The sequence below is a fragment of the Furipterus horrens genome, unplaced genomic scaffold (assembly GCF_987537825.1).
Source record: "Furipterus horrens unplaced genomic scaffold, mFurHor1.1.pri manual_scaffold_8, whole genome shotgun sequence".
Classification (NCBI taxonomy): Eukaryota; Metazoa; Chordata; class Mammalia; order Chiroptera; family Furipteridae; genus Furipterus; species Furipterus horrens.
This window is the reverse complement of record NW_028327178.1, coordinates 110,361,693-110,384,953: the sequence shown is the minus strand read 5'-3', so window position 1 is coordinate 110,384,953 and position 23,261 is coordinate 110,361,693. Positions and strand designations below refer to the sequence as shown.

At 64.2% G+C, this 23,261-nt stretch overlaps 1 protein-coding gene across 1 annotated transcript; it reads right to left on the bottom strand.

Moving 5' to 3' along the window:
- Positions 1-5,644: 5,644 nt before the first annotated feature.
- NTSR1 (neurotensin receptor 1) lies at positions 5,645-22,661 on the bottom strand. Its single transcript, XM_090285348.1, has 4 exons — positions 21,920-22,661; positions 8,207-8,408; positions 6,854-6,944; positions 5,645-5,915 (listed from the first exon to the last, which is right to left on the bottom strand). Exons 1-4 carry the CDS (start codon positions 22,622-22,624, stop codon positions 5,666-5,668), a joined length of 1,248 nt encoding a protein of 415 aa, XP_090141474.1. The 5' UTR covers positions 22,625-22,661; the 3' UTR covers positions 5,645-5,665.
- Between the last annotated feature and the right edge of the window lie 600 nt (positions 22,662-23,261).

Genomic DNA, 23,261 nt, shown 5'->3' with positions numbered 1-23,261 from the left:
AAACTGCATATATTAGAAAATGATACATTTTCAAAACGCAGAAAACGAAAAGACAAGGTTTGGAATCAAGCCAGCGTCAGGACCCACACAGCCTTGCAGACTGGGAAGCTATTTTGGGCTGCCTGGTAAGTGATGAATGGAAAGTCATTTAAAGGCCCCCAGGGGCGAGCGCCTTTCAAGCACCCTGAGCTCAGCCTGGCCATTGCTCCCTGAGTTCTGGACATAGGCACCTGCCAGCACCCTCGGGGGCGGCGGGATGGAGCGGGGTTTGCTTTCCTTTTCAGGAGTGACAGCCTCTCAGGTGCGCGTGTGCCCTCCCTCAGCGGCGCGTGGGCTCTCCTCTGAGCAGGTGCCGCTGGGAAAGCCGCGAACAGTTGATTTAGCAGCTTCAGACGGGAAAGCAAGCTGGTGACAGAGCACCCAGCACACGGTGGGCCCCACAGAAGGCCAGGCTGGGGTGCTGGGGAACTGTAACGCAGAACGGCAAAGGCTGTCCGCAGGGCAGGGGAGAAAGGAAGGAGTTATTGTCGGGTGAGCATTCGGCCGGACGCGACAGGCACGCCGGCGCCCCACAGAGCACCAAAGGCGGAGGAAGACACAGCCGTGTGCACCGGCCGCCCAGGCGGGCGACAGCACCTGCTCCCGTGGGAGGCCGGCCGGCACCTCGGCGCACACGCGTGGGCGGACCGTCTGTGTCAGCTGAGCGACTTTATCCAAAGGTTAAGCAGGAGGTAGTTTGGGGCGAGGTCCCCTGGGATGTTGGGCCGGGACAGGACACCCCCCTTCCTGAGGGTGACACCCGCAGACGGCGCCCAGTCCTTGAGAGAGCCGGTCGGGGTTGTAAGCTGCCAAGAAGCTTATTTAACTTTTGAAAAGATTTATACACCTCTCCAGGGAACACACTGTTCTCCTTTGAGGGAATCTGTGCAATTACATGCTCGCTAAAGTAGATGCTAAAGCCAAAGGGAGGGAGCCGCGTTCTCTCTGTGCCGGGGACAACTCATTCCTTTTCCAGTGTCTGTCCCCCTGTCCAGGGCCAGCAGCGAGGCGTCCACCGGCACTGAGCACTCAGGGGTGGGCCCCGGGCGCAGGGAGGTCCTGGTCAGGCTGCCTGACGCCCTGGGGCCTTGTTCCCTGTGAGCTGGCCGTGTGCACAGCTCCCTTCTCGTGCGGCCCCAGGACGGGATTGCAGGAGGCCGGTGAGCAGGGAGGGCGTGCTCCCGAAATGCGGCTCTTGGCCGCCGTCGCTGCGGTCAGTGCGTGGGGCCGCGGGCTAAACCCCAGTGCGCAGGGAAGGGGAAGTTGGGCACAGTGGGGCTGCCGATCGGGGGTGCCACTCCGAGGGGGTGGGACGGGGGAGGGTACTGTGGCAGGTTTGGGGAGCAGCAGGGATGGGACACCTAGGGTCCATTGAGGTCACCCTTGTGAGGTGACCCAGAGGGACAGGTGCTGCCTGGCCATGGAAGAACCTGCCTCTCATGCTTCTTGGTGCTCTGCGTGGGCAAGGCTTAGGCCGCTCTGGCTATGCAAAGGGGGTCAGGACCCCAGGGGGGAAGTTGAGCCTTAAAATTCATTTTCTACTGGCCCCCACTGAGACTGGATTCCCATACAAGCATGGGGACACTGGCCTGCCTGGGCCCCTCCCGTATTTGTAAACTGAGGACAACGGGGGGCAGGGGGGCATCTCCTGGTGGGACCAGTCCATTCAGGGCCCCAGAACCACTGGGTAAATGCAGCCTCCCAGGCTCCCTTCCGGGGGTCTGGACATAGGGGTCCGATGTTTGAGGGGAGGGGCTGGACCGGACCCTCGTGTGCTGCTTCCTCCTGGCTTGGTCCACGCAGGAGGCGCTCACTCAGTGAGCTGAGTGAGGCAGACAAGCGCAGACCGGCAGAGTGAGCCAGGGGACGGGTGCGGAGGCCCCAGGGGACTGTGGCCGGGTAGGGGAGAGCTCGTTGGTGCCAGGGACCTGGAGGGGGTGCCCAACTCCGGGGTCCCCTCTGGTAGGCTGGGGTCGATGCCGTCAGATGGGACAGGTCCCCCTCTCCCATGCTCTGTGGTCAGGAAGCTCACTGCTTGGTGGCCCCACTGGAAGTGTCACTTTCTAATGTAGATGGACGATGGGGACACTTGCTGGAGCCCGACTGCCGGGACGGAGAAACGATTACGTGGCTCCGGGTACGCGGGGCCCAGGGGCGGTGATGGATGTGGACAGGCAGCTGGCAGTCTGGCCACGAGCCCAGTGCTCTGCGGATGCCAGGGTCCCGTGCGCGGGGCTGGGCCGACTCCTGGACAGGGTGGGGGTGGCTCTCGGCGGCCTGAGATGCCGCTTCCTGCCCACATGCCCCCAGAGGAGCCGCGTCGTCCTGCCAGGCGCTGAGGTCCAGCAGGCCCACCTGCCTCCCGCGAGTCGGTCCTGCTTTGGCCTCACAGCTGTCAGCCGAGGGAAGCGTGACCTCCCGCCGCTCCCTCTGTTCTCACCCTGACTGCCTCACACCCGTGTCTTTTCTCCTGACCCCCTTTGTCCCCGCACACCCCATGACAGCCCCAGGGCCCCAGCCTGCTCACCGCAGTCCTAGCACAGCAGGGTCTGGCACTGTTCAGGCTCAGGTAACTCTGTCTACGGGAACGTCCACCCTCTCAGGGGCTCTCGGGGAGCAAGGCCAAGGCTGCCCCATGGCGCCTTCCTCCAAGCAGTCTCCCCGGATTACAGCCACCGGCTGATCTAGGCTCCAGGTGGGGGGACTCTGCTCCTTGCTGAGCTGAAGGCTCCATGCCCTGCATGGCGTCCTGTCCCCGCGCTCCCTTGGGCACAGCTGAGGCCTGCAGAGACTTGGCCCCTCCTCCGCTTGGACACTCTGAGGACGGGATCCTTGAGACTGCACAGGGTGGGCCAGTTTGGTTCTGGAAGCTTATGAATGTCAGAAATTTAATTCTGTGTCTAGATAGATGGCTTGGCAAGTGTGCACACAAAGGGGAACAAACATTGTGCACACCGACATGCCCCAGCCATGTGTCTGTGTGCATGGGTCTGCATGGCACACACGTGGGCGCCTGCATGTGTGTGCATGTCTCTGTGCATGTGTGCATACACGCAGGCATACAGGAGGATCTGTGTGTATGCTTGTGTGTGCCTGTGCATTCATGTGTGTCTCTGTGCGTGTGTGTGCGTATGTGCGCGGCAGTCGGGAACTGCTGTGTCTGTCCCACAGCAGCGGCAGGCCCACCTGCCAGCGCGGTTGTCCCTGGGTGGGACCCGCGGAGACCTCACTCTGCACCACGCGCTGTTCCGTATTATTCAAATTTTCACAAGAAAATGAAATCGCTTTTACAATGAAAGACAAAGGTTTTATCTCGACAGGTAATGTGTACACATCAAGCTGGACAGGCGGGGGCGCTGGGTCGGGGGCCCCCTGCAGCCGGGCCCCAGCCTCAGCCTGGCTCCCACTCCGCTTGCCAGGGCCAAGGCTTTCCCGGCCCGGAGGCTGAGCTCACCCCCCGAAGAGTCAGGAGCAGGAGGGGCACATGGACTGCAGGCACGTGGACAGCAGGCACGGAGCGGGGAGGCACCTTGCGAGCAGCTCACGGTCCAGCCAGGCGGAGAGATGCCGCGGGATGCCACCTCTGTCACCTGCCTGGCTGGAAACCGCAGTGCAGGCTCCGGGCACAGGGCAGCCTGGGCGTGGAGCTCTGCGCGTGGTGCTGGCTGCGTGTCATGTCAGCTGACTGTGGCCGGGGCACCTGCCGCTCAGAGGAAGAGCTGCTGAGCTGCGCAGGTGACCCCGGCTCTGAAGGTGCAAGTGTCATCGCAGGGGACGCCAGTGACTATGCGCTGAAGGGACAAACGGACAGGTACACGCAGGCCCCCGGCTTCTTGGCGCTGGAGCAGGTCACGGGGTCCACCGTCTTCTTTATTGAGACCCAGGGGTCCTCTTGATGGCCGTATGTGGTGGTGGGAGTGTGAAATGACAGGGTTACTGACACGTCACAGGGGACCTGTGGGGCTGGCTTCGCGAGGGACACTGTGACAACGCTGACGTGGAATAAGGAAGCTGGACACGGCACTTGGCCACGTCCCTACCTACATCAGTGGGCAGACAGGGCCACAGAGACGAGGACAGTCACGTGGGTTTGGGGGTGACAGCAGCAGGCGCACCCTGGCTGCGTCCAGGAGGGTCTGGGGTGGCGGGCTGTCCCCACCATGTGTCCGCTCTGCCCTGCATCAGAGAACCGCCTCTCTGTCCATTCCAGGCTGCGTCCTTGGGGACAGTGGCATCCAGCCTTGGCCCAGGACCAGCTTGTGGGCCTGACCCCCCCCCCCCGCCCCCCGGCCCTGCTCCTGGAGGGGCCTGTAGCTCAGAGGAGGACTTTGTGGGGTTCGAGTCGCCCACCAACGCACAGAAGAGGGCCAGGTCTGAAGCGACCGTGGCTACTTTGGCGTCCTGCTCGCCGTGTTTGTGGGCGGGGAGACTGAGGCCGGGAGCTCAGGCTGGGATGAGGTCCTGAGTCTGCGCTGCTTACGCAGGCGGTCTCCCTGTCTCCCTCTGGGCAAATGGGCCCCTGCCTAGGGGGAAATGACGATAAAAGTCTGGCCTCCTGCTTTTTGGGTCCTTCCTGCCCCTTGAGGCCCTGCCCGGTATCGGACCGCTCCCGCAGAGCCCCGCTGGCCCTGACTTGGGGACCTTCTCGGGGCCAGGCTGTCTGGTTCTGTTTGGAGACCGGCCCCTACAGGCCTAGGAGGTGCCGGCTGTGCAGGGTACCAGGAGCCTGGGGCTGGGGCCGCCGTCTGCTGGCAGTGACAGACGTCTGGGCCTCTGCCTGGCTGCCTGGCCCTGCACCTTCTTCCCCCTCACCTGCAGCTGCCAGAGAACGTCAGCTCCCCGCCACCTCTGCACTGGCCCGCGGGGCTCACCTGCACAGCTGGAGAGAGAGCATGTCCCTGTCCTGTCCTGGGCCCACTGGGCAGGGGCGGGAGGCCGGGACGGAGGACTGGCATGCATTGTCCCTGCAGAGCCTGGCTGCCCCCTTGGGGAGGAGGAGGAGGAGGAGGAGGAGGAGGGGGAGTGTGGAGCAGAGCAGCCACAAGGCCAGGCTGACCTTGACTCTCCATTAGGCAACAAGATCCAAGGTCTGCAGGAATCACCAGGGAGAGGTGGGGTCCCTGGGTGCCCACTGCCCCTGGGGCTGACTGGCTCCAGAGCTGGACCAGAGGTGTGTGTGTGTGGGGGGGGACATAGACCTCCTGCCAGCCTGGCATCTCCCAGTGCCCATCTTGGGGTCCCAGCCTCCCCAGGGCCCAGCCCCAGCCCAGCCCTTTCACCTCTGCTCTCCAAGCCTCCGTTACTCTGCAAATAAGACTCTTCCACCCAACGCCAATGTCTCCTCGTTAAAGGCTCTCTTTGGGCCTGGGAGAGGGACAATGTGGCTTTGAAAGAGGCCAGAAGGGGGAGATGAGGAGGGCGGGGGAGGGGGCGGCAAGAGAGGAGCCGCTGGAAGAAATGGGGTCCCTGGGTGTGGGTGCCAGGTCCCAGGCCTCAGCGCCCCTGCGCGGGCCTCGGGCCGGACCCTCATTCCAGCTCCGGGGGGCGGGGTGGAGGCGGAGGCCAGCGGGCACCCCAGCCCCTCCCCGCCCCCTCCCTGCCCTGCTGCCCCCTGCCCTCCCCAGCCCTAGTACAGCGTCTCCCTGGTGACATTGCTGGAGAAGGTGTGGTTGCTGGACACGCTGTTGGTCTTCCTGGAGAAGGCGGGCCGCTCCCTCCTGCGCCCCCACAGGGGACAGAGGCAGGCCAGGGTGGCCAGGAAGGTCTGGCGGAAGCTGGCGGAGACGAGGTTGTACAGGACGGGGTTGATGGCGGAGCTGACGTAGAAGAGGGCGTTGGTCAGCATGTAGAAGTAGTGGTAGAAGTCGTAGAGGAACCTGCGGGGACGGGGCGTCAGGCCGTGTGCGCGGCAGCCTGGCCCACGGCCACTGGCGGGGTTGGGGGGATGTTGGGGACCACCATCTGAGAATGTGTTCCACGGTTTTGGATGGGAGGACATTTCATAATAAACTCCGGTTCCGGGTTCTCCCGAGGAGCCGGGACTCTGACTGCAGTCCCGCCTGGCACCTGTCAGCTGAGCTGAGTTGTAAACGGGGTGTGACCACTCCGCCTTGTCCCGTCCTCGCTCTTCCTGAAGCGCCCTGCCGGCCCCTCTGGGTGCAGAACCCCAGGTCCCTGGGCTGCACGGCTCAGCTGGTCCTGGCCTCCACCAAACAGCTGGGCAGGGACCCCCCCAGCCGCCCTCTTAGACAGCGGGGCCCCCACCTTCCATTCGTTCGTCTCCATGCACGGGGACCTCACTCCCTCACTGGACTGCTCACTGCACAACCAGGAAGCCCCAAGTTTCCGAAACCCTTCCTCTGGGGCTCCCTGTAACTTCTCATCCGTCCTAGACTCGTCCTCCCGATGGTTCCCTGTCACTTGGAAGAACAGGTGGCCCCGCTGGGCAGAGAGGCGCTCACATGGAGCCTGGGCTGCGTCTGAGAAAGGCCCCCTGTGAAGGCTGCAAGTCTGAGTCCCTGGCGTCCTCCCGCCGGCTGCCGCCCCTCCTGCCACACCCGGGAGCCAGCCCTGCCTCGTCCCTCTGCAGACATCTCTAACCCTGTCTCAGTGCAGACTCTCCTGGGACCTGTCGTCCACTCCTGCTGCCACCTGTCCCTCCACAGCCTCCTGCCTCCCCCTGCCTGGTCGCTGCTGCACCGAGGGCCCCCTGGGGGACACTGACCTGCACCCCTGCCCTGAGCAGCCCCTCTCAGCACCCCGACGCCCACCCGTTTCGGGAGGCACACTCCTGCCCCAGCTTCCCGGCACTCACGGGGTCCACTGCTCATCAGAAACATAGCAGAACATGAGGCGCCGCACGTGGTAGGGCAGCCAGCAGACCACGAACGCGATGACCACGGCACCTGAGACAGAGACAGGGACGTGGGCTCAGGAAGGAGAGGGACACGTCCCATGGTCATGGGCCATCTGACGTAGCGCCGTGAAGATGTCAACCACTCACTGTGACACACGGGTGCCATGCAACCCATCATGGTCCTGGTGGCATTTCTTGTAGAAACAGAAAAACCCATCCCAAAAAGCCCATGGAATTTCAAGGGGCCCTGAATAGACAAAGCAACCTTGAGGAGGAAGGAAAAGCTGCAGGACTCAACTTCTGGTTTCAAAACGTAGCCACAAAGCCACAGTGAGCAGAACAAAGTGGTCCTGGTAGGGAGACAGCCAACTAGATCAGTGGGATAGAACAGAGCCCAGAAATGACCCCCCACACAGATGGTCAAGTGTCTGTGACCAGGTGCCAAGACCATTCACTGACACAGGCTGTGTGATGCACCTCGAGGACCGGATGCTCAGTGACACGAGCCAGCCACAAAGGACAACGCACACGATTGCACTCCCAGCACCAGCCGGCTCTCTCGCCAGCTCTCCCTGCCCCAGGGCCTTTGCACGGCTGTGCCCTCAGCCTGCAGTGCTGGGGCCAAGACTGGCTGCTGGTGCTACAGGTCTAGGTGGAACACCACTTCCTCAGTGAGCCCCTCCTGGCGGTATCTTCTTCTCTGTGCTCATCCCTGTCTGCACACATGTGATGCGTGTTTGCTTCCTCTGGTGGAAACTGTGCTCCCACTAGAACATCGGGGTGATCCTGCCTCTGCTGCCCCAGCTCTGGGAGCCACCGTCTGACCCAGAGTCAGTGCTTAGGAGACTTGCAGAGTGGATGCATGAACATATGAATGAGGGAATGGATGGATGATTGAATGAGTGTGTGGATGGATGGGTGGATGATGGATGGATGGATGGGTGGATGGATGGGTGGATGATGGACGGGTGATGGATGGATGGATGGGTGGGTGGATGATGGATGGATGGGTGGGTGGATGGATGGGTGGATGGATGGGTGGATGGATGGGTGGATGGATGGGTGGATGATGGACGGGTGATGGATGGATGGATGGGTGGGTGGATGATGGATGGATGGGTGATGGGTGGATGGGTGGATGGACACAGCAAAAAGTAGCACTGAGCTGGGGGAGCCGGCGCTCTGAGTCTTGGCCCTGACCTGTCCACTCTGCAGGTCTTTACACTTTGTCCCATTTGGGGGTGTAGCTCTCACTGCTTCGCTGGGCCCTGGACGCCCTCCCACCCCTCGGAGGGCCCAGTGGCTACACACGTAAAACCCGGACTCCGTGGCGCAGAGCCTGGATCCTGCCAGGCTCCAGGGACATGCTGAACGAGCTGTGCTGGTCCCCAGCTGTGCCCACTTGGCCGTGCTCCGCTGCCTGGCGGACCATGACAGTCAGCTTGTTGGCGATGATGGTGTTGAGGATGGAGATGACCACCATGGGGAACACGAAGGACATGAAGGTATTGATCTGTGGAGAGAGAGGAGGGCAGCGGGTCAGACCCACCAGCGGGGGGTCTGGGACCTGAGCATGGAAGGTGCTTGGTGTGTTGGGGTGACCGGCAGACACAGGCCCCTGACCCCAGACTCGAGTCTCTGCCTACACCCAGCCCCTGGCTCCCAGAAGGTCTGTGGCCTCTCCGGCACCTTGGGGAGCCCTCTGTACAGGGGAGCCTGTGGACAGTGTGGAGGCAGACTCTGGGGTGTACGGCTGTGGCAAAGGAACAGGCCCTACGTCCCCAGGTCTGGACACAGAGCATCCATGGCCACCGTCCCGAGCACCAGGCTGCTCCTCCCGACCTCTCGCCAGGACGCTGAGCCCTGCATCCCTCGCCATCCATGGTCAGTTTGCACCTGGACACAAACCCCTCCCTGCACCCCAGCTGCCTCCCAGCGCTTCTGATTGGCACCTCCCACTGCCATGTCACTGCCTCGGGACACCGTGTCTCAAAGAGCCCGAGGGCCTAGCCGAGGCCACTGGCTCAGAAGTGGCTGGACGTGGAGTTGACCAAGCCCTCGATGGCACCAGGCTAAAACTGGGCTGTCAGGCGCCTGCTCAGCCCGAGGACCGTGGTCTTCCGGGAGGGGGCGGCCAGGTCTCCTCCTGGCGCTGAGCTGTGATGGGCCATGGACCCATGGAATGAACACACAGGCTCGTGGCCCCCACGGCCCTCCCGCGTGGATGAACAACAGCCTCGAGTGGGTCGAAGCCATGTTGGGGTTTATTCTTCGTTCCATGTGCCCGCTGCCACACTGCGTCCTGGCCCCTGGCTGTCGGCACCTGCAGGGCCCTGTGCCCGGGGGCAGCGTCTCTGTCCTGTCCGCTGACCTGCTCCCAGGGCTCGGTTTGAACTTCAGGCTCCCAGGAGGCTTTGGGCTGTCCCTGCAGAGCCTCTGCCCGCACAGGTGTCCGTGCCGGGGTCTCTGGGCTCCAGGCCGCCCTCCTGCCGCCTCCTCACCCCTCACCCCCACGACAGTGATGCTCTCAGCAGAGTGAGGACAGTCACAGCTCTGTCCTGAGAATGCGGGGTGTCCGCGGAGACCCAAGCAGTCACCAAGCACTGCCGGAGGCTCCAAACGTGGGTGGCTTCTGTCCTGCTCTCTTCGGGGCGCTGGCTGAGCCTCCAAAGGTCCTGTGCACACCACGGTGCACCAGCCACCCCCCCACGGTGCTCAGGCTCCCCCACAATGTGCCAGCCCCCCCACGGTGTGCCAGCTCCCCCACAATGTGCCAGCCCCCCCACAATGTGCCAGCCCCCCCACGGTGCTCAGACCCCCCCCATGGTGCACCAGGGCCCCCACAATGCGCCAGCCCCCCCCACGGTGCTCAGGCCTCCTCCATGGTGCACCAGGGCCCCCACAATGCGCCAGCCCCCCCCCACGGTGCTCAGGCCCCCCCCATGGTGCACCAGGGCCCCCACAATGCGCCAGCCCCCCCCCACGGTGCACCAGACCCCTCCACGTGCGCCGGGCCCCCAGGGCCTCCAGTCTCACTGGCACAGGCTCTGCTAAACTCGAGGACAAAGATGCCACACGGGGCTGCCCGGGCCCTTGGGAGGACGGCCTTTTCCGTGCTGGCCGCCCCAATGCCCACCACTGGCTGCCCCCCGCCCGCCGAGCACTCTGTTCTGCGTCTCCCAAACGAGGGCGCAGTCTGGACATTGGGGGCCGTCCCCGCCTTCTGTTTCACGGTCTCTGCTTGGAGTCCGCCTTCTGCAGGAAGATGGGGTGCAGACGTGGGCCGAGGGCCAGCCCTGGGGAGGCTTCTGGGGCTCCCGGTCAGGCCAGCAGCTGGACAGTGCAAGGAGGAGCTGGGCCTGGGCCCGGGAGACAAGCCGGTTCCCTGTGAGTCACTGCAGCTGGACATAGTTTAAACAGAGCGAAGGGACCCAACACAGATTGTAAACGTCAAAACGCTGAAAATACTGCACCTCACGGAGGGCAGGCGGCAGAAACGGCTCACACGGGGGGTCAGGCGGGGCCCCCGCCGCGGGCCAGGGCTGGGCCGGTGGGCTGTGTGGTCCGGCCGGGGGTTCCCAGGGGCTCTCCCAGCTGGAAGAAGTCCGGGCCCTTGACCCTGAGGTCCTGGGTGTGAGGGGAGGAGGCCCTGGCCAGCGCTGATTTCCAGGGGCGGGACGTGCCTTCACCTGGCCTCCCCAACCCCTCCAGCCTGGACACCAGGACAGAGTCTGGATCAGGGCGGCGCCTGGCTCTCGGGGGTCTGCCTTCTGTCAGTAGGACTCACAACGCAGATGGGGCTCAGGCCCACTCCCCTCCCCAGCAATGAGCAGACAGGGATGTTCTGACCAGCCAGGTGCCGAATCTCCGGGAAGCACAGGAGCGTGAGCAGAGGACGGAGAAGAGGCTTGGCGGGGGAGGGGAGAGCCAGGGCCCCTGGACAGAGACGCAGGGACGCGAGCAGGCTGTGCCCAGTCTACGCATTTGTCCCAATAAAACATGACAGTGATTTGGGAACAGACAGGCTAATTCTAAGATTCAGATGGAAAAGATATAATCTAAGACTGGCCAGGATGTTTCTGGAAAGGCTGAACGATGGGTCCCCGGGGACGGGGAGGCACCAACCCTACCAGCCTTGGGATCATGCTGGAAGGAGACTTTTAAAAAATCCTCAACCCGAGGATGTGTTCACTGATTTCAGAGGAACATCGATGTAAGAGACACGCCGGTGGTCTGCCTCCCATACGCGCCCCGACATCGTCCAGGGTGACACTTGGCCCTCATTTGTCCCTCATCTAAGGTTCTCAACCTTCCTAAGGCCGCGACCCTGCAATACAGTTCCTCAATTTGTGGGGACCCCCAGCCATAACTAAAGCAGAACGATTCATCACAAAAACAATATGTAATTACACACGTGTTTTCTGATGGTCTTAGGCGACCCCTGTGAAAGGGTCGTTCGACCCCCAGAGGTTGAGAACCGCGGCTCTAGAGGCCACGAGGACCCTGGAGTCCAACGCCTGCTGCTCAGCAGGACACACAGTCCACAGCGACAGCCCCTGGGAGACAGGAGGGACCGGCGCTGCGCGGTGTGCTGAGGACCCGTCTGCAATCCAGCGTGTGGCTCAGGGGCGGGGCCTGGGCAGGCCCCAGAAGTGCTGGCATTTCTGAGCCTCATGCAGAAGACGTGGGGACAGGGCGGGCTCTGCGGCCTGGAGGGGCAATGGGGGTCACCCTATTGTCTGAGAGGCCACCGTGGGGAGGGGCCCAAGGCACTGTGTTCAGCTCAGGTCGTAGCTTGGCCGCAGCCGGCACACCGTTAGGTGGCGCGGATACGCAGACTGTGGCTCAGTACGACCAAGGACACTCCGTGCCTCTGAGCCCTGCCTTCCAGTTGGGGCACAGCCTTTGGCTCAGCGTTACCAGGTGATTTCGTCAGCCAGACGCGGTGCTCAGAGCCGGCATGTCCCCCTGCCCGCCCCGGACACGCATGTCACAGCCAGGACGCAGAGGCTATTGGCACCTCACTTTTCTAGTTAATTGTCCTAAACTGCTTATTACGCAAGCGTTTTGCAAACATTCCTTATGTGAGCAGTAACGGCGGAGAAGGAGAGCGCCGCACGGTCCCCAAGCGGCACAGGGAGCGCCCCCGATGGTGTGGTGAACGCGCGGCCCCCTCCAACGCCATGGCCCTCGCCTCTCCCTGTGCCTGTGGACGGGTCTGCAGACCCGCTGCATTTCAGGATTCCTCCGATGGCCTCACAGCATGTGTCAGTGAGCATCACCCCAAAGAACTTATATGTGGGGTCTTCACCCGCCCAGCGAGGATGCAGGGCTCAGAGCCCCACAGTGGCACCCCGCCAGACTGAGGGCGCCAAGCAGACATTAGCAGGTTAAGGCCACGAGGGACAGGCCTGCCGTAGGTGCACCCTTAGGAACGGGACGCTTGTGGCCACCACGGAGCCCACGAGTCTGGTGTGTGACAGGACCTTGCTTGGCCTTGTAGCCCAGCCAGCGGCTTTATTGGGCCTGGTGGGGGGGCTGTGTGGTGCAGAGAGCTGGGGCACCAGCTCAGGCACCCTGAGAAGGAAGCGCATCCTCCTCCTCAGCTCCCGGGGGCACCTGTGAGCGCCCACCTAGGCTCCCCCGATGGCTGCAGCCAGGTGGGAAGGAAGAACCTTTCTTCCTGGCATCCTCACTTTATGGGAGAAGAAGTGCAGACCCAGGAGCGTGCCGGGCTCTGAGCTCAGACCCGGTCTGACCCGCGGCGGAGCACTCACCACGCATTTCTCAGGCAGGGCCACAGTGGAGAGCGGTGAACTTGGCAGGAGCATGCGGTGCGTGGGTGACAGCCGACAAGGGCGAGGGACCTGTCCTCATCAGTGAAGCTTCGCTGGGTGGGAGCCGCCCCCAGCTTCCCAGAGGGGACCCTTTTGTTGGAGGGGCAACTCCACATTTTTTAGAATAACTCTGAGTCCTTGGTGACCTCTCAGGGGTGACTTCTGTCCATTTCTCTCCTTCCTCTGACCCCCCCTGTGCTCCGCCCTGGTCCCTGGGAGAGCCGGACCAGGGTCACGGTGGACTCAGAGCGGCGAGAAGGCCTGAGTCCCAGGAGCCTCCGGGTTCAGCACCACGGACAGTGACTGACGACTCTGACGGGGCTGCCCTGGTGGGGAGGGTTCTGGGTAGGAGGACCGAGCCAGCCAGGGGCAGAGGTCATCAGGAACACCCCACCGGTCCTCTGAGCAGCAGCAGGGAGGCAGCCCGCGCCCTCTGCAGGAACCCCGCTCCAGGCCCCGGCAGGCACGTCTTTCGCCTCCCAGATGCCAGAGCCGCAGAACTCGCCGACAGTGGACTTGGCAGAACAGAAGCTCCTTTGGAGCCACATCCTGTCTGCTCCTGGCTGTGCTGCCACCCTGGCACCAGCTGGGCTGCTGGGAGACCCTCAATCAGATTAGGGGGGTGGCCTTCCCTCCACCTGGGCCTGGGGGGGCGTCCTCCCTCTGGAGGCGGGGGAGGGGGAGGGAGCAGGGCGGGGCCGCCCTCCCCGGGGCGCACACAGGACAGGCACTGGGGGTCCGGCCTTAGCCGGGAGCTCAGATGGGGCTTGGTATCTGCTCCAGATGCGGCCACTGGGGGGTGGGCTGCTTTCTGGTCACGCCCGGCACCTCTCGGGACCCACAGAAGCCGTCAGCACAGGGCGGCAAGCCACCCAGGGCGTGGGCCTCTTTGCTGTCTTCTCAAATGTCTGTAGGTTGAAAAGCCTAGAGCGTGTGCAGATCAGGGGAGTCTGCCCAGCAGCAACAAAGGGGTTTTTAAGAACCCCCGGCAAGGCGAGGACAGGTGTCAGGACAGTGAGCAGACGGGCGGGTGCCAGGCCCGGAGCACAGCCCCACCCCCGCGCCCGGCAGAACTGGAGGGAGAAGGTGCCTCAGTGGTCACCCGACCACGGACAGCAGTCCAGCCACAGAGCGCGCATCCCACCCCACGCCAGGGAAAGCCGGGGGTGCCGGCAGCGGCACGGGGGCTGGGAGCGGGCTCCCCGGAAATTGCTCCAAACCCCTGCGTCATGGGACAGTGAGGCCTGCGTGCCTGGGACACGCGGTGCTGCCGGCCAGAGTCCCAGGGCGGCGCTCACTGTGCAGGGAAGCGATCCCCCCTGGCCGGGCCCGGGGACTTGTCCGTCCTCCCCCCCATCCGTGCAGCGGGCCGGCTACGGGTCCTCCGTGTGCCCCTCGCCGCCGGCAGCTGAGACGCCAGCCCCACAATTCTGAGGGTTTTCCTGCCAGGTCAGTGTGTGGGCAGTTTAGCAAATACCTGTCGCCTTGCAGTTTTTAATTCCCCTCCACGGGCAGAGTTGATCCCGCCCTGTGGTCCTTGTGGGCTTCTGGCTCTGAACCCAATGTCTTGGCTCCTTCCTGCCTTAGGTGGGTCTGCTTATGGGGGACCCGGAACCTGGTGGCCGATGGAGGAGGGCTGGGGGCAAGCCCCCTGGCTCCCCCAAGGCCCTCAAGGGGAAGGGACTCACCCCAACTCACCAGCATTTGGCTGTTTCTTTCCAAATTGACCAGTCCCCAGGCTTGGCAGGAACCTTGTGCTCTGGGCTTAACCTACAGGGTGTGGCACTTTGTGCCCTTTCAGCCAGGCCCCCTCCTGTGGTCAAGGTCTTGTGCCACTGCCCCCACTCGGCCCCCACATGCGGGTGAGCCTGGCTGGGGTCCCTGCAGGACAAAATCAGTCTGTAAAGCAAGGGGGGCAGGCGAGGGCCACCAGAGGGCCCATGGGGTGCCAGTATCGTCCCGAAGCACGTCCCGGGCAGGACACCCACGTCAGTCAAAGGCCATTCTTCTCTCCATCCCCAGATGACACCTCTCCGTGACTGGCTCCCACGAGAGGACGCGAGACCACTGCTGGCCACACACGTGCGTGTGGGACAGTGGCTGGGGGGCGGGGCCCAGACTGCCCTGTCCCCACACCTGGAGTGAGGAGCAAGGAGGGCCAAGCGCTGTGCCTGGGAGGAGCCGGCTCTCAGGAGTGCTCGCAGGCGTCTCGCCCGCTGCTGCCGCAGGACCCCGGCCGCTGCCTGCTGGGGAGTGAGGGGGGCGGGGGCCGGGAGGCTGTTCCGGGCCGGGCGCCTCGTTCTGCCCCAGGGCGCCGAGACTGTGCCGTTCCTCCACCCACGGCAGGAATTTAATCTCCCTCCTAATAACGGTTCGTCACAAAGACATAATTGGTTTATTTGTTAGACTCGGAGAGCCGCAAGCCTGCGCTGCTGGGGCTTTGTTGCAGAGCCGCAATCTGGCCGACACGGCGGCCTTTGAGGAAAGCAAACGAGGCGTTCGCTCCCGCCCTGCCCGCCACCCCACCCCTTCCGCCCCGAAATCACGGCAGCTGGCAGCACTGTGAGCGGGGCTGGCCGGGGAGCCAGGACCAGGTGAGGACAGGCTCTGCCTGGGCCGGGAGGGACAGGTGCCCCCTGAGCCCGGGGTGGGGCGGAGCAGGTCCTCCACTTTGTCCTGTGGTTAGAGGGGCACTGTTGGTTCTCCCGCCCCATGCCACCCGAACTTCAAAGCTGCCACCGGCCAGAGGCCGCTTTCACCCAGATATCAGCCATGTCCTCGGGCCAGGGCCACCCCATGTGACCCCAAAAGCAGGAGAGGGCCGGGGACAAAGGAGTGGAGTTAGTGGGGGGGACGTATCTCAGCCCAGAGGTGGCTGTGAGGGGCTGTGACGCAGACCAGGCCCCCACCCTTGGCTCCTGCCCGCCCCCAGCCCACGCTGGCCCCCAGGGCGCTCCTGCAGATGGGGTCTGGCCCTGGGTCAAGGGGCACAGGCTGAGTAGGACATGGCCCACCCTGGGCTGCTGGCAGGAAAGCTTTTGGACCGGGGACAATGACAACTGTCCCAAGGTCCCGACTGCAGCCACGCTGGACCCTCAGCTCCCAGTCGGTGCTGCCCTCACAACTGTCTCACCGCTGGCCAGCGCTCGGGGCCCCCACCCCGCGGCCATCTGCAGGGACACATGTCAGAGCCGCTCCTGCTGAGCAGAAGTTGGCTGCAGACCTGCCTGCTGGACGGGCCGTCTTGGGGAAGCAGCCGCGGTCCCAGGCGGTGACAGGCTTGTTTATTTTCGGTGGCAGAGGCAAGCTGTTCTCGACACGCTGCGCTCTGGCGCTTGGACCCACCTGTTCCCGGCAAACTCCTGGCTGGGCCTCGCTGAGATCCACCCCCGGCTCGGATCTGCCCCCCACCCCCCAGGCCTCTCTCAGTGGCTGGAGTGTCGTCTGGACACCAAAAGGTTGCAGGTTCAATTCCTGGTCGGGGCCTATACGGGAGGCAACTGATGAATGTTTCTGTCTCTCTTTGAAAACAATGAAAAAATGTCCTCGGGTGAGGAAAAGGAGCCTGTGCTCCTGGGCTCCACTCCCCACCGGGAGCCGTTTCCTCCGGCAGGAGAAACGAAAGTGAGTTTGATTTAGTGGCAGCAGAGGTGGAGGCTCCCACACAGCTGTGGCCAGGCTGCCGGCTCCTGGAAACCGGGGCTCCCGGGGCTCCAGGTCTGATTCCTGGCATGTTGGTGCTTGGTTTTAATGGTGGCTCCTGCTGCGTGGCCTCAGCTCACAGTTTTGGGGGGAGTCGACCCAGGGGTGCCTCGACCCAGGGGTGCCTCATCTATGTGGTGAATTAGTTTAAAAGGTCAGGGAAGGATTTCATTAAAGCTCAGCAGGAGGTTTCCCAGGAAGGGCTGAAACCAGCGCTGAAGCCTTTATATGTCCCCCTGGAGAGGCCTCTTGGCTGCGGGGGGCTGCCAGGGATGTGAGTCCCCACACTGCTGGTCTGGCGAGTCTCAGCCGGGCATGGCAGGTCTCAGGCCAGAGGACAGCTCCTTTTGGCCCCTGTCTGGCCAGACCCAGGGCTGGGACACGGCCTTGTGACCACACCCCAGGCCACCAGTGTGTCCCTGAAGAGACCAGTGGAGCTTCCCTCCCATGGCCTCCCTGACAAAGGGTGTTTGGGATCAGAGCACTTTTAAAACACAAGGACCCACCTACATGTTAAATGGGAGCTTTCTGGGTGTTTCTAGCAATTCACCAGATCCGCACAAATGTGAGCACTTTTAATATGTCAGACAGGCGGCCTTCCACAAGCTGTCAGGCAAATAAACTGCAGGATGGGGGGTGGGGCTGGCCTTGTCTAAGTGCCTGTCACAATCCCCGTCGGGTCTGCTGACAGGCAGGGACCTCCGAGGCACCTCCTGGTCCGGTAATGCCCCTTGGCATGGGGTGCGCCCTGACCCCAGACCCCCACTCAAGCTCCTGTCTGGCAGTTCCCTGTGGCTTCCCAGTGTTTCTCCCGACCTGCCGGGCCTCCGAGGGTGCGCGGGGCTGGGAGCCCGGCACCTTCCAAGCCCAAGCCCTGGGCCCTCTCCTGCTCCTCCCCCACTCCGTACAGCCCGCGGGATGAGCAGAGGTCCCTGGTATGACTCAAGTCCCCCGAGGGGACAGTCCACCTCCACAAAACAGGCTTCAGGGCTGGGCAGCGTCTGTGCCCCAGGCAGCCAGCCTGTGCGGACAGAGCAGCCTTTGGGTGGCCCTTCTCTTCCTGCCTCCTGCCACAGCCCCATGGGCATGGGACTGCCAGGACTCAGCCCTTGCTCACGGCTCCCCTCTCCTGCCTCCTGCCCTGGTTGCTGGCGCCCGTGCTCCAGACCTGCTGTTGGGGGGTGATGGGCAGCCCCCCTGGAGGCCCCCGAGCAAGCTCCGCAGAAGTCTGAGTGCTTCCCTGGGCTGGCTCGGCCTCCCCAGGCCACTGCTGGAGGAGAAATAAGTGGGTGATATTATGGGGCTCCCCACGCTGAGGACAACCTGGAGGGGGGCTCCAGGCTCCTCCAAGAGGGGCCCTAACCCTCACTTGGTGCCCCCACCGTGAGGGGTTGCTGGGAGCAGCCGGGGGCGATGAGAGTGGAGGGTGAGCCCAGGCCAGGGGTCCGGGGAGACGGGTCAGTACAGATGCGACAGCTCCCCCCGCGTCCAGGAACGCAAACGCCGATCCTGGACAGCTGGTCGCATTGTGCACGTCCTGCTGGGCACTGAGCCCAGGCCGCTCTCTGAGGGCCAAGCAAGGGCCTGGCTCAGGCTCCGGACCGGCACGCCCCGCGTGGCCCGACCCACGGGTCTCCCCATGTCCCTCTCTCCTGACCCCCAGGAGCCAGAGCACGTGCGATCCTGCCGAACAACCGGGGCTGACCCCACCCACCCTCCCACCCACCCCCGACACAGGGCTCCGCGCCCGCCGCCAGTAGCTACGACCTAGTTCCTGGCGCGGGTCACTCCCAACGCCCAGCGACTCTCCCAGGCTCAGGAGGTGGGCAGCGGCCTGCGTTTTACCAAAGGGGCTGTTCTTGAGTTACCGGAGCACAGAGCTCTCTGAAGAACGCTCCCAGCCAAGGCAAGGCGAGCAGCTGGAATTTACAATCAACTCCCCTCATAACAGACAATGAACTAAAAATGTTCTAGTGTAAATAACGTTGGCTTTTCTTAAGCCTCGGTGCCAGTTTGGCCCAAACACAGGGGCTGCCCCGGGCTTCGGGCCTCAGGCGTCTTCCGGAGCCTTTCGTGACAATCGTTCCCCTGAGCCCCCCCTTTACCATAAACTAGCTCAGCTATTTCTGCGCACGGGCAGGGCTTCGAGCCCGCAGGAGCCTCCCACCGGGCTCCTGCGCTGTGTCTGCTGTGTAAATGGAGTGATTCAGGCGCAGGATTACAGAAGCTGGACAAGCCGTGGCACAAGACCGTGGTCCCTGAGGGAGGGGATGCACGAGGTGAGCCCCACCGTCACCCGTTTTGGTTCTTGGGGACAGTTTCCTGATTGTGACCTCAGGAGCAGGGGAGGCAGCGGGTGGGACTGGGTGGCTCAGTGGTTTGAACCTGCAGAGTGAGGCAGCAGGGGGCTGCAGGTTCGATCCCCGGTCAGGGCACACAGAAGAATCAACCCAGGCCGCATCAACCAGTCTCCTAGAGAGGGAGAGAGGCCTGCAGGCGAAGGGGAAGGGGCGGGCAGGGCCAGGCATGAACAGCAACGTCGCACCTCGGAAACGCGGATGCGCGCTGGTGGCCGAGCACAGCCCTCCCGGGACAAATGCAAAGGGTTTCTCCGGGTGTGGGAGCCGCATGTGGAAAACTGCTGGCGGGGTGAAGCAAAGGGCCCGAATGAGCGGGGCGAGGCGCTGAACTCGGGGGGACAGGCTCCGTGGGGGGGTGTCCCGCTTCGCCCACCCCGGCCCAGAGGCGCACACAGCCCTGGGGGAATCACTGCAGGCTTTCCGTGCACAGCTGATTCTGAGCTTCACGCAGGAAGCGAAGGGCCCGGACTGGCCAGACGGCTCCGGAAGGGAGAACGGAGCTGGAGGACCCACGCCACTCGGAAGACGTCAGCGCTACGGCGAGCAAGGCGGCGCGGGGCTGGGGACGCGGCCATGCACGGACAGGGGGAGCGGCCAGGCCCGGGCACCGGGGTCACTGGCTTTTTGATTCGACGGAGAGAAAACTGCCCCTTCACAAGTGGCCGTTTGGGTACCTGTACGCCAAAACGTACTGGCGTCTCATGCCCATAGAAACACGAACTCAGAATGGATCACAAACCTGATCCAACACCTAAAACTGGAGGTTCTAGAAGACACCGGGGAGGGGACGCCCGGGACCCCGGCTCCCAGGACGCCCTGTGCCCCAGCAGCCCGACCCCTGCGTGCGCACTCGGGATGAGCAGAAACGCACACGCACGCAGAGTCCCCGGCACGTGCATGTTTACAGCTCCAACCTGGAACCAGACGCCCCTCACCCGGGGAGGGGTCGCTGGCCACAGCCGGCGGCGCGGGACAGAGACACTGAGAAGGTTTCCCTGGAACCCGTCTTCCTCCACGTTGTGGGGGTGGGCCGTGCGGGGCCGCCTCCGCCTCCGCCTCTGCAGCGACACGTCTCATGAAGCCCCACGTGTAGGACGCGGCCTCGGGCCGACAGGCTGGCTGTGGGCGTGGCGCAGGCGGGCGCGGGCGGGAGCGGCCCCGGGGACAGGGCCCCACTTCTGAGGTCAGGCCCCCCTCCACCCCCCCGGCGAAGGCACTTCTGTCTGCACTAAACCTGAAAGAGGTTTTCTGCAAAGGCGAACGGTGAGGCGGGGCCCCCAGGAGAAGGCGCCCTGGAACGGGGCAGGAATGGGGTGACCACAAGACTGGCCCTCAGCCGCCTCACACAGGGTTCACGGACCCTCCCGGGGGACGCAGGTCTCTGGGCCTGTCCTGCTGGTCGCCGGCTGCACAGGGGGCCTTCACTTAGGACCCGACATGGGCCCTGCCGTGCCAACCCCCCCCCCCCCCCCCGAGGCCACCAACATGGAGCTGAGACAGCAGGACCGAGGTCAGAACCCGGGTCCGGCCGGGATGGCAGGGGACCCAGCAGGGCTCAACCCACTGCCTGGCAGATGCCGGAGTGGACGGCAGGGCAGCCTGCTCCTCAGGGGGACTTCCTCACGGGACTCACACGCGACCGCTCGCTCAACGGTGTCCTCTGCTCCTGACACTGTCCCTGTGACCAACAGTCTGTTTACGAGGGTTGGGGTCAGAGGAGGGACTGGCAGGGGAAGCGCGTCAGTTATCCTGCGGACGCGGGGCTCAGGGCCCGGGGCCGGGCCTTCGTGGGCCTTGGGGCTGCCCGGCCCTGCTGTCCCCACCAGCTCTGCTCAGCCCGTGGTTTGCCCCCAGCCCTGCTATACTCAGGAACGCTCTGCCATATTCACCGCAATTCAGAGTTGCTCAGAAATCTTATCACCAAACGACGTCATTTCTAAACGTGACCTGTTTGCAAGTGCTGGGAGGGACCCCACTGTGGGACTGTGGAAAGGGACCATGAGACTGGCCAATCACTCCAAGCACAGAGGACGAGGGGGACACACGGGGACACAGGCACCCAGCCCTGCTCTGGCCAGATGTCACTTTGTAAGCAGTGGAAGTCTGCCCCCACCCCGAGCCCCCAAGGCTGGCACAGCAGGTCAAAGACAGGAGCCGGGAAGGACTGCAGGACCTCAGAGCAGGGGAAGGAGCCTCCTGCAAGCTCACTGTGCCCAGACCCTCCATTCCTGGGGCTCCCACCCTGCCCTGCGCTGCCACGGCTACCCACGTCCTGAGGCTGCAATGCCATTCAAAGTGGCACTGCTGCCTGGACTTCCTCCATACGGGCCCTTCTGTGGCTGTCCCTGCTTGACAAGCCTTCTGCAGGGGCAGGATCCCCTGCCCCGATGGGTCCCCACTCCAAGTCGATGGCCAGGGTGGGGTCCCACCAGCCGGGTCCCTGTGGCCCTTTGCTCAGACCTTCAAGGGCAGCTGATCGCTCAGCCGCCAGGTCGCTCACTTCACACAGCTGCCCTTCCACCGGCGACCACGCCCAGACACCTCAGGACCTTCCCAGCGAAGACAACATTGCCACCGCCACTCACGACAGCACCCCTGGGCTTTTCTAGGTGCAGGAACCTGCCAGAGCTTCTGCTGCTCCCTCCGAACCCTCTGCCGGCTGCAGTCGAGGCTCAGTGGGGAAGCTAAGGCTAAACCCAGCACCGGGCTCAGCTGTCGCCCGCGTGAGGGCGGCCCGAGCACCAGGGGACACAGAGCCAGCCTCCTGGGACACAGTGATTTTTGAGAAGCCCACGAAAGGGACGCTCTTCACCAGTCACCAGCACACAGGGAACCTGGTGGCCCCAGGGAGGTCAAGACGCGAGGCTCCCGCCCCTGTGACTGAAGGAGGGCATGGATGAAGGGCTGAGACGGCCCCGCTGGAGTGAATGGGAGAAGACGGGGGGGGGGGGGGGGCAGGCTGCTCCCTCCCACATCCTCTTCCTGGGAGTGACATTTCTCAGGGTACACTCACAGGAAACTACTTTTGGGGCAAAGGAAGAGGCGCACTGGGGCTTTCCTGAGGATGTGCCCCAGGTGAGACCCTGGGCTCTTCCCAGCCCTCTGCCCCCAGAGACGCCGCTCACCTGGATGACGACCTTGACGACAGAGGTGCCCACGACCGGGGTGCACACCAGGCCACCGGGGTGCTGGCCGTCCGCGCTGCGGTTCTGCTGGCCCATGGCAAACAGCATGGGCACAGCCAGCAGGCCCGCGGCGACCCAGATGGCGCTGATGAGCTTCTTGGTGCGGCTGCGGGACATGAGGGTCTTGGCCTTGAAGGGGTGGCAGATGGCCAGGTAGCGCTCCACGCTCAGGCTGGCCACATTGAGGGCGGTGGCGTAGGTGCAGGCGTCGCGGAGGAAGTAGTAGCCCCGGCAGACGGCGTCCCCGAAGGCCCAGGGGTGGTGCACCCAGATGAAGTTGTACAGCTCCACCGGCATGGCCAGCAGCAGGGTGAGCAGGTCGGACAGCGCCAGGCTGCCCAGGTGGTAGTGCACGGTGCTCTGCAGGCCCTGCAGCGGCCGCTTCCGCGCCAGCGTGAACGCCGTCACCGCGTTGCCCACCGTGCCCACGGCGAAGAGCGCCAGATACACCACAGTCACCAGCACCTTGGAGTAGACGTCCGTGTCCACGTCCAGGGCGCTGCTGGGTGAGGCTCGCTCGGCCTCCGACGCGTTGCCCGAGCCATTGCCGAAGGTGGCGGCCAGCAGCGCGTCCTCCAGCCCCGACAGCGCCAGCAGGAAGGGGTTGGCTCCCGGGGAGCCCGGCGCCGAGCTATTGAGGTGCATGGTGGGCGTGATGGGCGGGGTGCCGCGCTCCGCTCGCTCGTCTCTCGTCAGTCTCTCGTCAGGTCGGGTCCGAGACTCTATCTGGCGCCTCAGCCTCTGGAAGTCCCTAAGAGGGTGGGCGGTCTCAGGCGGGGACAGAATGGAGGGAGCCCCAGGGGAGAGCGCGAAAGAGCGAGGGAGCGCGTCTTCCAGCGGGAAGCGCCGGACCCGGACCGCGCCACCCCAGAGCAGTCGGGGCTTGCGCTCACCTTGGGCTCTGGGCCCCGCTCCTCTTGCTCCGACGCCCGGCTCCAGGCTGGGGGTTCCCTCCGGGTTCCGCTCCTGCCCCGGCTTCCTCCGGATCTCCCGCCCGGTTCGAGCTGCGGGGCGAGCCTGTGGCGCCGAGTGGAGCGCACGCACGGCGGCCCGGCGCGCTCACTCTCCCGCTCGCGAGCTCCACACGCACACCCTCCCCGCACACAGCCCGCTGCGCCGCGCCCTCCGCGCCTTGCCTGAGCCGGCGGCTACACAGCGCGCTGAGCCTGGAGGGCACCCGAGTGGGGGCGGCGGCCCCAGCCTCTGTCCCCGCCCCGCCGGGCTGCAGGGCTGGTGGTCACCCCGCACGCTCACAGGAGCAGTTCGGCCGCCGTGAGCGCCC